Source organism: Spermophilus citellus, assembly GCF_964194105.1.
Source record: "Spermophilus citellus genome assembly, chromosome: 3".
NCBI lineage: Eukaryota > Metazoa > Chordata > Mammalia > Rodentia > Sciuridae > Spermophilus > Spermophilus citellus.
Window position 1 is genome coordinate 130,769,602 of NC_138184.1, and position 12,463 is coordinate 130,782,064.

Below are 12,463 nucleotides of genomic sequence, written 5' to 3' on the forward strand. Positions count from 1 at the left end.
CATCACTGACACTTGCCCTCCTTCCCCGCACAGCTACCTCACACTTGATTTTTCACTCAGTTTTCTTCTTGGTTCCCAACTTTGCTTTATGAGCAGAAGCAGGAAGGTCTCTCAGGAGGTTCTGCATGTTTTCCTGATTGGTACCTTTCTTCCTTGTCACCAACGGGTGTTCAGTTTCATTTCTGGCTCTGTTAAATCTCTCAGTGGGTTACAGGTCTGACTTAACAACAACAACAACAACAACAAAAACCCACACAAGAATTCTTGGATCCCTTTCTAACAGGTCATCCTCTGAAGAGCAGAGCCCTAACACCCCTTGCAGCCACCTAGAACCCTCCTGGGCAGCTGGACTTCTCATCACCCCAGAGGCACTGCTTCCTAAAGAGGCAAAGGGAAGCTGGACACTCAGAGTCTGAGGCTGGCAAAGGTTTCAGTCCCACATTGGACCTGCAGGATGTAGGCATGTCTGCCAGGAAAGCCTCACTGGCAGAATCAGTCATAAGCTGCTGCTGATACTTTGCCGACCCCCTGCATCTCCCTTTAACAGGCTCATTTGCTGCTTCATCCTTCCATGTGTAATTTGGACCCTTATTCATAGGCAATTTTGTCTTGCAAATATCCCATCACAGGTGTGTAGCTTGCAGAGTTGCCATGAAGGAGAAAAAGGTTTCTCTTTGGGGCAGGGAGACCTAATTGATGACTTTTTTTAATCCTCCTTAAAGTAGTTTCTAGAGTCTTTTCATTTTTCTTCTTTCTTTAGAGGATGAAAGTCCTGGACAGATCTATCACCGAGAGAGAAGAAACGCCATCGCTATGCAGCCACAGAGTGTGCAGGGGCTCAGCAAAATCAGTGAGGAGCCTTCAACGTCTAGTGACGAGAGGGCCTCACTGATCAAGAAGGAGATCCATGGATCCCTACCACACTTGGCGGAGCCCTCGGTACCTTACCGTGGGACGGTGTTTGCCATGGACCCCAGGAATGGTTATATGGAGCCCCACTATCGTAAGTAGTTCCTTCTGGTTGACACTTGTTCCAGGAGCCATGGGGGTGGGGGGCTGTGTGTGTGTGTGTGTGTGTGTGTATGTGTGTGTGCGCCTGCATGTGCATGCACAAGCATGCACACGCACTGTATGAATTATTGGTCTTATATAAGCTATAAAAATGTTTAATTTTTTTTCACTTTTCTCCCTCCACTTCTTCCTGTCCACTCTTCTTAAAGGCATTTTTCTTCATGTCTAAACAATTTTAGGCCTTTTGAGGTGGCCTTCAGGAAGATGGTCCATTAGTGACGAATCCACATGGGCCTTTTCTGGGAACTAGAACCAGATTTGCTCCATGCAAGGAGACTCTGCAGGAGAAAAAATTGGTTGTTGGTAGGCAATTATTAAAGCAGGCTGCATTCGGAGATGTCTTTAATAGCAGCTGTTCCCATTTTTAATGATTTTTGATTTAATGATTTTGGCTGTTCCCATGTTTAATGGTTTGTTAAAACAAACCACTTTTAACAAATCAGTGCCAAATTCATTAATGGAAGATTTTTTTCATGAGTCCTTCTCTCTAACCAGCATGCCAGAGACATTGGGAGCTCTTTTTCTAGCACTAAGAAAGTTTAAGAAATTGAGTAGGATTCTGAACACAAGTATATGATGACTTTCTCCAAAGGTAAAATATAAAGAAAAATATAGAAAGGTTGAATTTATTTCTGGCCTGTTTCTAGTTAAAAAAGTACAACTTGGTTGTGGAGTAATGAAGTTCATATTGAGGTGCCAAAGCTCACAGCTCTTGATTACAGATTTATCACCTTGCCGGGATACAGACTTGCCTTTTAGCCTTCTCGGCTCCAGTTCCAGATGATCCATTGAGCTCCAGAGAAGGGGACTGGTTTGCGTTTCCCTTTTTCCACATCATTCAGAAATTTTAGTGTTTTAAGGCAAAAGGTCATTAGCCAGATGACTGATTAGTGAGGACAGCTGATTAGTGCATGTTTTTTTGCTCAAGAAAATGCCCAGGATAAAAGCTAATTTCATCCCTTCATTAGTTGGCTTGCAGCGAAGGGGAATGCTCACTCCTCAGATCAAAGGGCTTCGAAACAACCTGAAGTCTCAGGCACTGCCTTCCACCCCCCACCAGATTATATTGTTGGGAAAGATGGAAGATGCATTATTTTTTAAATGGAAAGGGCATTTTTAAAGAATTGTTCAGAAGCATGGAGGGAAAAGTCTTATACATTCTTTAAGCTTTTTTTTTGTAAAGGCTCCTGCTTCTGTGTTTAAAAAGTGTTTCTCAGTCCTGCTGCTGCAGAGGTTCCTTCTAGAGATTCAGAAATAAGGAGGAGACATATTGGGCAAGTGCCTTTCCTTCCCTAATTCAAGGTTTATTTTGTTCTCATTTTTTTTAGCCATGAAGATTTTAAAAACAATGTGGGTAGGATTTTTCTCTGAGCACATACTCTTGTGAATCTCTGTTATATACTATGCATAAAGAAAACATCCAGGCTTTTTACATATGCCCTACCTGTATTTGTATACCCTACTCTGCTACTAAGGTTTTTTTTTTTTTTTTTTTTTTGCTCCCTGAATCAAGTCTAGATGTTTGCCCACAAGCCCCTCTCGTTGTTTCTGTTCTTATGTGTGAACACAAACTTTTCTCATAGCGAGGTTTTGTTTTCTTTTCCAGATGCCCACTAATTAGTGAGGTATTTAATTAGTCAGGACAGCTGATGAGTACTTCTCTTTTGGCTGATGGTAGTGGGCAGAGGACCGTTAGCTTTCTCTGTGCCGTTCAACTTGCAGCTTGTTCTTGGTTGGTTTGTTTCAACGGTTGCCCCATTCAACCCTCTACCAGTCATCGGAGGGGTTGGTTCTCTCCATGCAATGTGATAGTAGCTAACCCTGGGCACTGGTGAGCTTGTAGTGGAATTTGAATCATTCACTGTCCCTCTGTTTTGAGGACACAGCACCCATACTGTGCTTATTCTTCAGTCCCCCCCTTTATTTTCAAAGCAGAATTAATATTGTATAATAACATATAAGCTATATACATTTTCTGTAACTAAATGGCAAATGCAGTTGTGACTACTATCCCAATACGTCCCCTAAATTGGTCATAAATAAATTACATCATTACCTAGATAAAACAAACAGGGAGTCCTAGAGCTTGCACAGATTGTCCCAGGGCTCAGGGAATATGGGTTCAAGTCCCAGCTATCCATTTGCTGCTGTGAGACCTTGACCAAGTGCATTGACTTAAGAATCATTTTCTTGCTCTTGAATAAGGGGAATAATATGATTGCCTGCACCATGGTGTTCTTTACTAAGCATTCAGTAAAATCTCTGGCACATAGTAGGTTCCTCAAAATTATTATGTTTTCTTCTTTCTTATCCTATTCCTCTTCTTCATTTTTTTTTCTCTTTCTCTCCACCAACATCACCATCATCATGTCATTTGTTTACTCTCTAAACCAAACCAAGTGGTTTTTTCGAGCGTTCCAGTGAAGCTCGGCGTAGATGGCTTCATTTCTGCCAGACCCAGTCACCTAGAAACACTGATTAGAAAATTAACAGATTGTAAGTCTCAGAAAAACTGCTGGCCTGCTTAGAACTCTGTGTTGTGACTCCCCTAAAAGTAGTCCTTCCAAGCTGACCCCCTAGATTGGCTGTAAGTTTTTTTTATAAGCGAAGACATTATAAAGCTTTATTTGTTTGAGAAGCCTTACCATCTTAAATTCTTGGGAGAAAGTATTTTATGCCACAAACACAAACATCATACAGAAAAACAAAAAGATACAGTATTTTTTATTTATCTTAAATCATTGAAAGACATCCTAAACTAAGACAGTATATGACTCGATTTCCTAGAACCCTGTTGAGTTATTGAATCTTCTACCAGTTTCATGAGAATTTTGGGGGCACTTTATAATAAAATCTATTTATCTCACATGGATTTAATTATCCAGGCAAAGCTAATGACTGATGTGAAGTAAGGTGATAAATTTTCTAAGAATTTTACTTTAGTTTCCGATTGCATCTGTAAAACTATCCTCTTTTGAAGACAAGACATACAGTTTTGATCATCTTAATATATCTTGTGTCTCTGTCTTGCAGTACTGTACTGTCCGTCATACAAGTGCATTGCAGATCTTCAGTAGCTCAAGGCCTGGAAACATCTTTGTAGGCCATTCCCCTTCCCCTGGAGTTATTTGCCAGCTTTATGGGGGCAGTTGGAGAGAAAAGACTCCCAGTCCAGTGCAGCTGGCTGTGTGAACACGCACAGTAATTCCTTCATTTCTCTGTGGTTGGAAAATGTAGACGTCTCAAGATGCCTAATTTGTGCTTCTATATATACTAACTTTGTATTTCTAAAGTGTGGGTAGGTTTCCTGTAAGACCGGAAAAGGGGGGAAAAAGTCTTTTTTCTCCCCTCCCCTTCAAAAGGACATCTGAAAAATTTTTATTGCACAAGATTGTATTATACTTGGGTATGTAGTGCCGCATCTTCACAAATTGCACTGAGGCAGAATTCAAAGCATTTTAGGTTTTGTGAGTTTGACTTAAGAAAAGAAAAAAACAACACCAACAAAAGAAAACCCAGGGATAAGCGCGGGCACTTCAAACATTCACAACATATGTTCGGAATAAAATCCTCCTGGGGGGTATGGGGATTTTTTTTTTTTCCATGAAGGGAAGCTGTGGCAGGGCTGTATATCAATGCAAGAAAGTAGACATGCAAGTTGCATGACTCAGACCTGGTGTGATGCTGACAGGCCCTCAGCTCTAGGCTCACTAGTGCTTTATAAGTTGGGAGACTATGAGAGAGGCTGAGTGGGGGTCCCCGATTTGCTTCTACTGAAGTCAGGATGAAAGTCCCCATCTCCTGCCCGGAGATTTCTCAGCAATGTTTTCTGCCCCTGCTCCATCTGTAGCCAGATATTCCAAACTTCCCTCATCCCTGCTTTCATTTACTGCTGTGCATTTATTGTTTTATAAACTTGCATAGGCAGGTGACATAAAAGTTCAAGCATTCCTCTACCCTGACCAACACTTAACTTTTATTCTCTTTCCTTTTACAGAAAACATGTGTTTCATTGTCTTCCCTCTTACTGTGAAGTCTAGTTCTTGAGCTGTTCTTGCAGGGATCTGTGTGCAAAGTGCCTTTGGATTCATTAACCGCATCTTAGAGGTCCTCTGCTGGTTTTGCTAAAGGGGGCAGGGCAGGAAAATGCCTCCTTTTCCAAAAGTTCAGGTCTCGTTTACAGTTTTATAGTTGTGTGAAGATTGCTTTTCTTCTGCCCCCAACTGCTCCCAAGCAGTAATTCCTCATGGAAAATATGATTCATTCCTCCATGCAAATGCTTTGATTGAAAACACACCACTGGTATTCTTCCTTATGTTCCTCAGCTCAAATGACAGAACTATTAGTTGCTAATTAGCAAAACCTGAGGAATTAGCTTAAAGAAAAGAAACTGAATTTTTAATTGGCTTGCATTTATTTTCGGCAGAGAGCTGTCGTGCTGAGATTCTTGTGTGCTTAAAAAAAATGCACGTAAGATTATTTTTTCCCCTACCTGTCTTTCTTTCTATTAGTTGACTTTCCACACCCCTTAGAAATACATCTTCTGAGTAAGTGGAAGAGGATGTGTAGTTTACATATTTAATAGGTGCACCTGCTCACATTTCTCTTATGATCTGAGTGTTGTCTTGAGACTATGAGAGACAAAAAATGCCTACAAGGCATAAATGAATGGTTGGGTGTTGACCAGACTGTAAAGGAAGTGACAGTTCCCCGAGCACATAGTTCCATTTTCATCTAGATTGTTTTTTTATCTCTTTCAAGAACAGCTGATGAGCCAATCAGGATTTTTTTTTTTTTAATATTATATTGTTAAACTAGAAAGACTGACACTGGGTTGTACTCTGCGGGCTCTGCTGAGCAACTTGCTTCTGAGCTGCTATTCCTGAATTGAAAGGGATTGCTAGAGAGAGGAGATCTAGTCTCAGAGCCTATACATAACTGTTATTTGTGACCTTCAGAATAGTTCCCTGTTTATTCTTGTCTTTCTGTTAGAAGTTCAATATGATGACCTGGCTTTCCTTCAAAAGCCCAGAGTTCATGTTTTAAGACTAGAAACAGTAAGCTACTTCTACAGACTTTTAAAGAGCCACATTGCAAGATAACTTTGAATAAAGCAGTAGAAATGGAGGGATAAGGCTTAGAAGCTCAGATTTGAACTCTTGCTTATGAATCGTGACTTTGCTTGAACCTGACATGACTGTAATTTCTGTTTTATTTCAGTCTAAGGAGATAGTGATGGAAAGTGGGAATGAAATTACTGAGGGTTGGGGGAAAGAACCATAGTAGCATTTGAAAAATTAGTTATCGATTTTATCTATTAATTTTGGAGATAAGTTTATTAGAAGGGACTGGGAGAAGTGTGAAGACCTCTCAGGAAAAGAAAGAAAGCCAAAGGAGACCCTGTTTTCTAGGGAGAGTCACTGAGCCTGTTGGAAGGCTGGCCCAGCCCTCTTCCATGGCCTTGGCCTCACAGCTCTGCCCTCTCTTCAGGTGGGTCCCTCCCTCTGGCCCACTGCTCTGGTGCTGGCCTGCCCCTGTTGCTCTGCTCACAGGTTGCTTCTCCTGGACCAGTTTTTTTTTTTTTTTTTTTTTTACTTTTATTCTTGCCTGCAAGTTCTCCCTATTCTGAAGACCTGCTCTGCCTATCTAAAGACCTTGCTCCTTTGAAAATCTCCTTCAGGTACCATCTTACCAGGATGTGCTTCTACACTGGACACTAGGAGTTGCGCTGTTCTCACGTAAATGTATCACTGCTACTTCCCGGTGTTGTCCTTATGACAGATCTTTACAATAACCTGATTAGTCCAAGGGGTGTACTTGATTTTTATTTCTATCAGAATTTCCAGAGCAGGCCTGGGAGGACTCATGCATGCTCCCATAGGGCAGAGAAGTTAGGAGATGTCGGGTGGCTCGATCATCTGCCCGGTGGAGATGAAGGTCCAGACATTCTTTGTCCACAGCTTCCCCACCGGAGGTGGCTCCTCAGCAATCAGAAGAGATGTAGATGCTTCTGCTGACATTTAGTAGTCATTGGTTGTAACTTCTGATCTAAACCCAGTTATCCAGTCTTTTCTGAGATTAGGCCGTTGGTTCGTTCAAAACACTTTGAAATGTACATTTTTGAATCAGTAAAAGTATTTGCTTCTACATATGTATGACACCTTTAAAGTTGCTAGAATGCTCATGAGAGATGTATTGTGGCCCTTTGGAATAAATGTCAGATTATTCATAGAATTGAACAAACAATCCTCCTTTTAAATACTGTGGGATTAACACAGGAGAATGGCCTCTTATATATGACTCAACACCCGTCTCAAGTGGGACAGATGGGTATTTTTCCTGTAGTTGAGGTGAGCCTGATGTTTGCTTACCTTTTACCAAATTTCAGTGATTTGCCTTATCTTCAATGACCTCTAGGCAGTTCATGATTTTGGTAACATCTTCCCCAACTTGTTAATGTCCCAATGTGTCTGTAGTCCATGTTAATGGGAGTCCCAGTCTTCAACTGAATTTAGAATCATGCATCCAGTGGTTTAAAGGTTCCATGTAATTATTATTATTTTTTTTTCTTATTTGGCACCCATTCAAATGTCACATTTTAAAGAGCTGTTCATGGTTTCTTGTCCTCCCTCCCTTTTCTCCTTCCTTTTTTTACTCCTTCCTAGAGTAAAGCATGCTAAACACAGCATCTCTTGCCATTTCATAGCCATCTGCTAACAGCTTCCCCTCCCCGTTTCCTAATAGAGGCAACATTATCCTTGGCCCTCCTCCTTTTTCTTGTATAATTAAAGAATGTTACCTTTGATGTCTCTTGAAAGCTGCATCTCCCATCCTGCTTTAGCTTTCTTGATCTTGTATCTATAAATTTGTGCCGTGTCTTCATACTTCTTAGTGAAAGGGCTTGATTTTTCTCTCTTTGTGCCTTTCACAGTTTGGATTAATACAGAGTAACCAATCTGGCATTTTATTGCTCTTCTGTTCCTATGTTCTGATGTAGTTTGAATTCTCATAGTGCTCTTTGAAAAGTATCCAAATCCCGCAATTATTTAAACTTGTAAATTGGGGTCTCTGCCTTGATCTGTCCTAAAATAATTGTTTATATTGTCCTAATATGGCCCATTTATTTTGGGAACTCCAGGTTTCTAATTAGCCTCCATTTTCAATGAGTTTCTTCTTCTTAGAATACAGTGAAAGAACCATTTGATTTGATTCACCTTTCTTTCTTTTCTTTTTCTTTCTCTCTTTTTTCAAGGGAGGCAGTTCTTTCTGTCATTCATTTGTCTGTTAAGTGAGCATGTGCTTGTAAGTTGCCTAAGTGTCCAACAGTTCTGAACAAAATGGACAAGTCCTGGCTTCTGCATCCTTGTAGGATGTGGAGACAAGCAGAAAAGCTCAAAAGCCAACAGAAAACATGTTAGAAGAGATGGAACGCGCTGTCCTTTGGCAGTAAGTTGGAGACATAGGTGACCCATACCAGATAGTCCAGAAGGCTTCCTGGAGGGGGTGACATTTGAACTAAGTCCTGTGGCAAAGAGGACATAGGAATTGAGGTAGACAGGAATATTTGTGAGTAGGCCAGAAGAAAATATGACACGTGTAAGGACCTTTGATGAAGCTTTAGGAGGGGAGTGGCAGGAGATTGGGCTAAAGAGATGCCCCAGCAGGTATCCATGGCAAGCAGCTTGTTCCTTTTCAACAGGGTGATTCCCAAGAATAGTACCAGGGTTTTTGGAATGTTTAAGGAGACATTTAAGTAACTCAGTTTTCCATCCTTCATCCAGAGTCTCTCTGTTGCAGAGTTTAATTCATCTCCATCTCTAGATTTGCCAGTGTGTGATTCCTATTGCAGGGCTCCCCTGCTGGATATCCCTGGCTGCCTGCTATTTCTTTGGCCCTCAACTGTGTGCTCTTGCATCCTTTGTGTAGCACGCCATATTTAACTCGAAGACAACAAAATCCATTCGTGCTGGTTCTCCAATTGCCAAGTTGTTCTGTACTAGGTAATCCCAGGAGCCACAACTTCTTCATCACAAACTACAAATCCTAAATACAAGAAGTAAAGGGGTCTTAAGAGTGTTCTGTACCAAGACATGTGCTAACTTCAGAATAGAATGTTCACCATGAAAAAAACTCAGACCCTTGAGTTTTATTTTATTAGAAAACTCCCACATCCCCTCACATCTGTCAAACCAGAGAAATTGTGTAAGGGGCCTATGGTGAAGCTGGAGATGGGGGCCAGAAATAGTAGGGGCATTCAGCTGGGAAATCCAGTAGATAAAACCTCCAGGGGGAAATGAGAACAAAGGCTTGCATTACTGGAAGAAGCCTTCAATCCCCCTGGCCTGAGAGAGTCTTGAGGGAGATGCTGGGACCCTGGAGGGAGAGACATTGGCTCTCTCTGTGGGGGGCTGCAGGCCTAATCAGGGGACATTGTGCAGGTCAGAGGGAGCCCACTCAAGGAAGCTGGGTGTTTACCTCATCCACTGGGGGGACCCAAATCTGCATCCTGATTGTGCTTCTGACTTGAGAGTGGAATCAAAGGAGGTGCCTGTTTCCTAGGCAATTTATAGAGAGGAGCAGGGAAGTACATGCAGGAGGTGCTGAGAAACAAACATCGCCTCTTCTTTTGGTTTGCCTTCAGGGAACAAGACTGCTCTCAAATTGGGCAGAATTTCAATATTCCACTTCTTCTTGCCCCTGTTTGTGCCCTCTGTAATAAATGGCAACCCCCTCCTACCACTCCCCAGGGATTAGAGAAGATAACACAGTATGGGGGTTTCTTGTGGCCTGGCTCCCTGCCAGGAGACCTGCTGTCCTCTCACTTCGCTTCCAGGATCCCAGCTTGTACCTCTTTAGCCCACTCCCCTCCAGAAATCTCCCCTTTGCCCACAAAATTTCCTCTGGGATCCTTAGAGGTTGTCAGCTCCTCCTTTGGTCTTCAGGCCTTTGCAAGTGTTCTTACCTAGATCCTTCCTTTCTCACTTCCTCTATCAGGAAGCCTTCTGAACCACCCAAGTGGGTTGACCTTTTTTGAATCCAGTGTCTCATTTTACTTCTATTTTTAATGTATATATGTATGTGTGTGTCTGGGGATACATTTTCATACAGCTTCTGTCTTCTTATCACAAATAATATGTTAAATATGGTGTATGTGCATCACATTGCCACAAATTGATTGTGGAGGGACTGTTAGTGAACACTTGGAGGCACCTGAGTGCATCATCACTTTGACCTGCTGCAAGTCTCATCCCCTTGGGTACAGGGCGCCTGATATTGATTCTCATTTTAAAAACTCCCTGCATTTTCGGAAAGCCTTGCTGTGACTCAGATGCTATTCTAGGTCTGGAGGTGGCCAGTGTTTGCCAAGACAAATCAGTTCCTTGTTCTCAAAATGGACATTCTGGCTAGAGGAGACACAACACCTAGGCAGACACTGCAGCAAGAAGATAGCGGCTTGTGTCCTGAGGAGGATGTAGCAGGTGATGTGCTTAGGAGAGACCCAGGTGGAGGGATGGACCTTAGATTGTGTGGGAGGGACAGGAAGAACCTTGCTCAGGGAGTGTCTTTTCAGCCACCCTGAAGCCAGCATGGGAAGATTGAGGGGATAGGGATGGGAGCAGAGAAAGGGACAGTGTAGACCTGGGCAGGAAGTAGAATAGTAGGGCAGATGAATGGGGGACCCTGTGGACCTATGGGGAGCCAAGGGAGGAAGTGGGGTGATTTGAGTTTTGTTTGAGGACTATCACTCAGGCTTGTGTGAGGTGACTCTCATGGAGGGGTTGAATGTAGAATACAGGGGACTTGGCAAACTGTCACAGTGGCCTGGCTGTCACTGGACTGTAGCCAGAAGACATTGCATCCTCTCTCTGCACTACATTTGATGCCATGGGCTTTGCTCTCGAGCTCCTTAACTCCTCACAGCAATCTTAGGAGAGGTTGTCCTGATTTTCTTCTTTGACACAGAACAAACTGAGGCCCAAGTTGGCTAAAGAAGCTGCCCGTTTTTACAAGGTTTAGAAGTGACTGAACCAGGCATTTTGGCTTTCGAGCTCAGACTCTTCACTCATGCTTCATAACTGATAAGATTCCAGAATGATAGCCCAGACCCCATGCAAGGGCCAGGGTTGGTGGGCAGTGGTTTGTGCTCAGGCCTGTGGAGAAGAGCTTCAGAACTCTGTCCAGGGCCCAGATGGTGGTGTTGCCAGTGGGCCATTGGTAAGGCTTTGGAGTGTAGGTATGTGGAGAAGGAGGGCAGGCTGACCCCCACTCCAGGCTCTGGGTGTTGTTCAGTGGTATCCCAGCCCTGGGGAGAGGCAACAGTCATCTCTGCTTTGTGTGTTGCTGTTACTGTTGAAAATTTTCTGGTTCATTGATACCTTCCTAAAAGAATTTGAAATAACCTATATCTTAATTGTTGGGAGTCTTTTGGGTCCTCTCTGTGCCCCCATTGGGGAATATAAATGTGGGGAAGCAGTAGCAGTCACAATAATTAGGCCCACATGTGGGGCACTTCCTGTGTGCCAGGCACTGGGCTGAGGGCCTTGTGACATAGTCTCCATTAATTTTCAGAGAGACTGTTAGTCAGCTTTTCCAAAAGCTGTGACCAAAATACCTGGCAAGAACAACTTAAAGAATCAAAGTTTATTTGGTTCAGTAAATGGTTGACTAACTCCACTGCTCTGGGCCTGAGTGAGGCAGAACATTAAGGTGGAGGAAAGTTGTTCAGTTCAAGGCAGCCAGGAAGCAGAGCACCAGACAAAATATAAACCCCACAGGTCACTTCCCAGAGACCTGCTTCCTCCAGCCATACCCTACCTGCTTACAGGTACCACCCAGAACAGTAATCCTTTCAAATCATTAGCCCAACAATAAATTAGTCCATTGATTGGATTACAGCTCTGGTGATCTAATCATTTCATCTCTGGTTATTTCTGCATCTTCTCCCATATGAGCTTCTGGGGGATACCTCTTATCCAAACCCTAACACCAGTGTAGCACTTGAATGACCTGAGATTTAGAGAGATCATATGACCTGAGCATGGTGTTAATTTGAGTCTAGACTCCAGATCTCAGGTTTGGGATGAGGGAGGGAGGTTGTGGGTGCCTTGCTTTTTAGCCTGGCTTGTTCAACTTTGTCTTCCCTACTGTGTTCCTGTTGCCTCCACCCCGGCTTCTTTGGATGGTACAGTAATTTTCAGACTGAAGGCTGTTTGAATGTTTTTAAAAAGTCTCCATTTATAATGTATGTGAAGTCTGAATTCTAAACAACAGCCAGTGGAAGGACCTAGGGCTTTCCCATGTCAACAGGTTATACGGTATCTGGCCCTCCCTGTGCTTTTCTGGGGCTAGTACCACCATCTGCACAGAAGACACTGCAAGATCTGTCACTTGT

The 12,463-nt window shown here is 42.9% G+C and overlaps 1 protein-coding gene across 2 annotated transcripts in view; it reads left to right on the plus strand.

Moving 5' to 3' along the window:
* The window catches only part of GLI3 (GLI family zinc finger 3), a 279,826-nt gene that overhangs the window by 90,748 nt on the left and 176,615 nt on the right, over positions 1–12,463 (plus strand). For both annotated transcript variants that reach the window (XM_081285013.1, XM_081285012.1), the window contains exon 3: positions 761–1,003. In XM_081285013.1, coding sequence (XP_081141139.1) covers positions 761–1,003 — 243 coding nt within the window. The remainder of the gene's footprint in view (positions 1–760; positions 1,004–12,463) is intronic.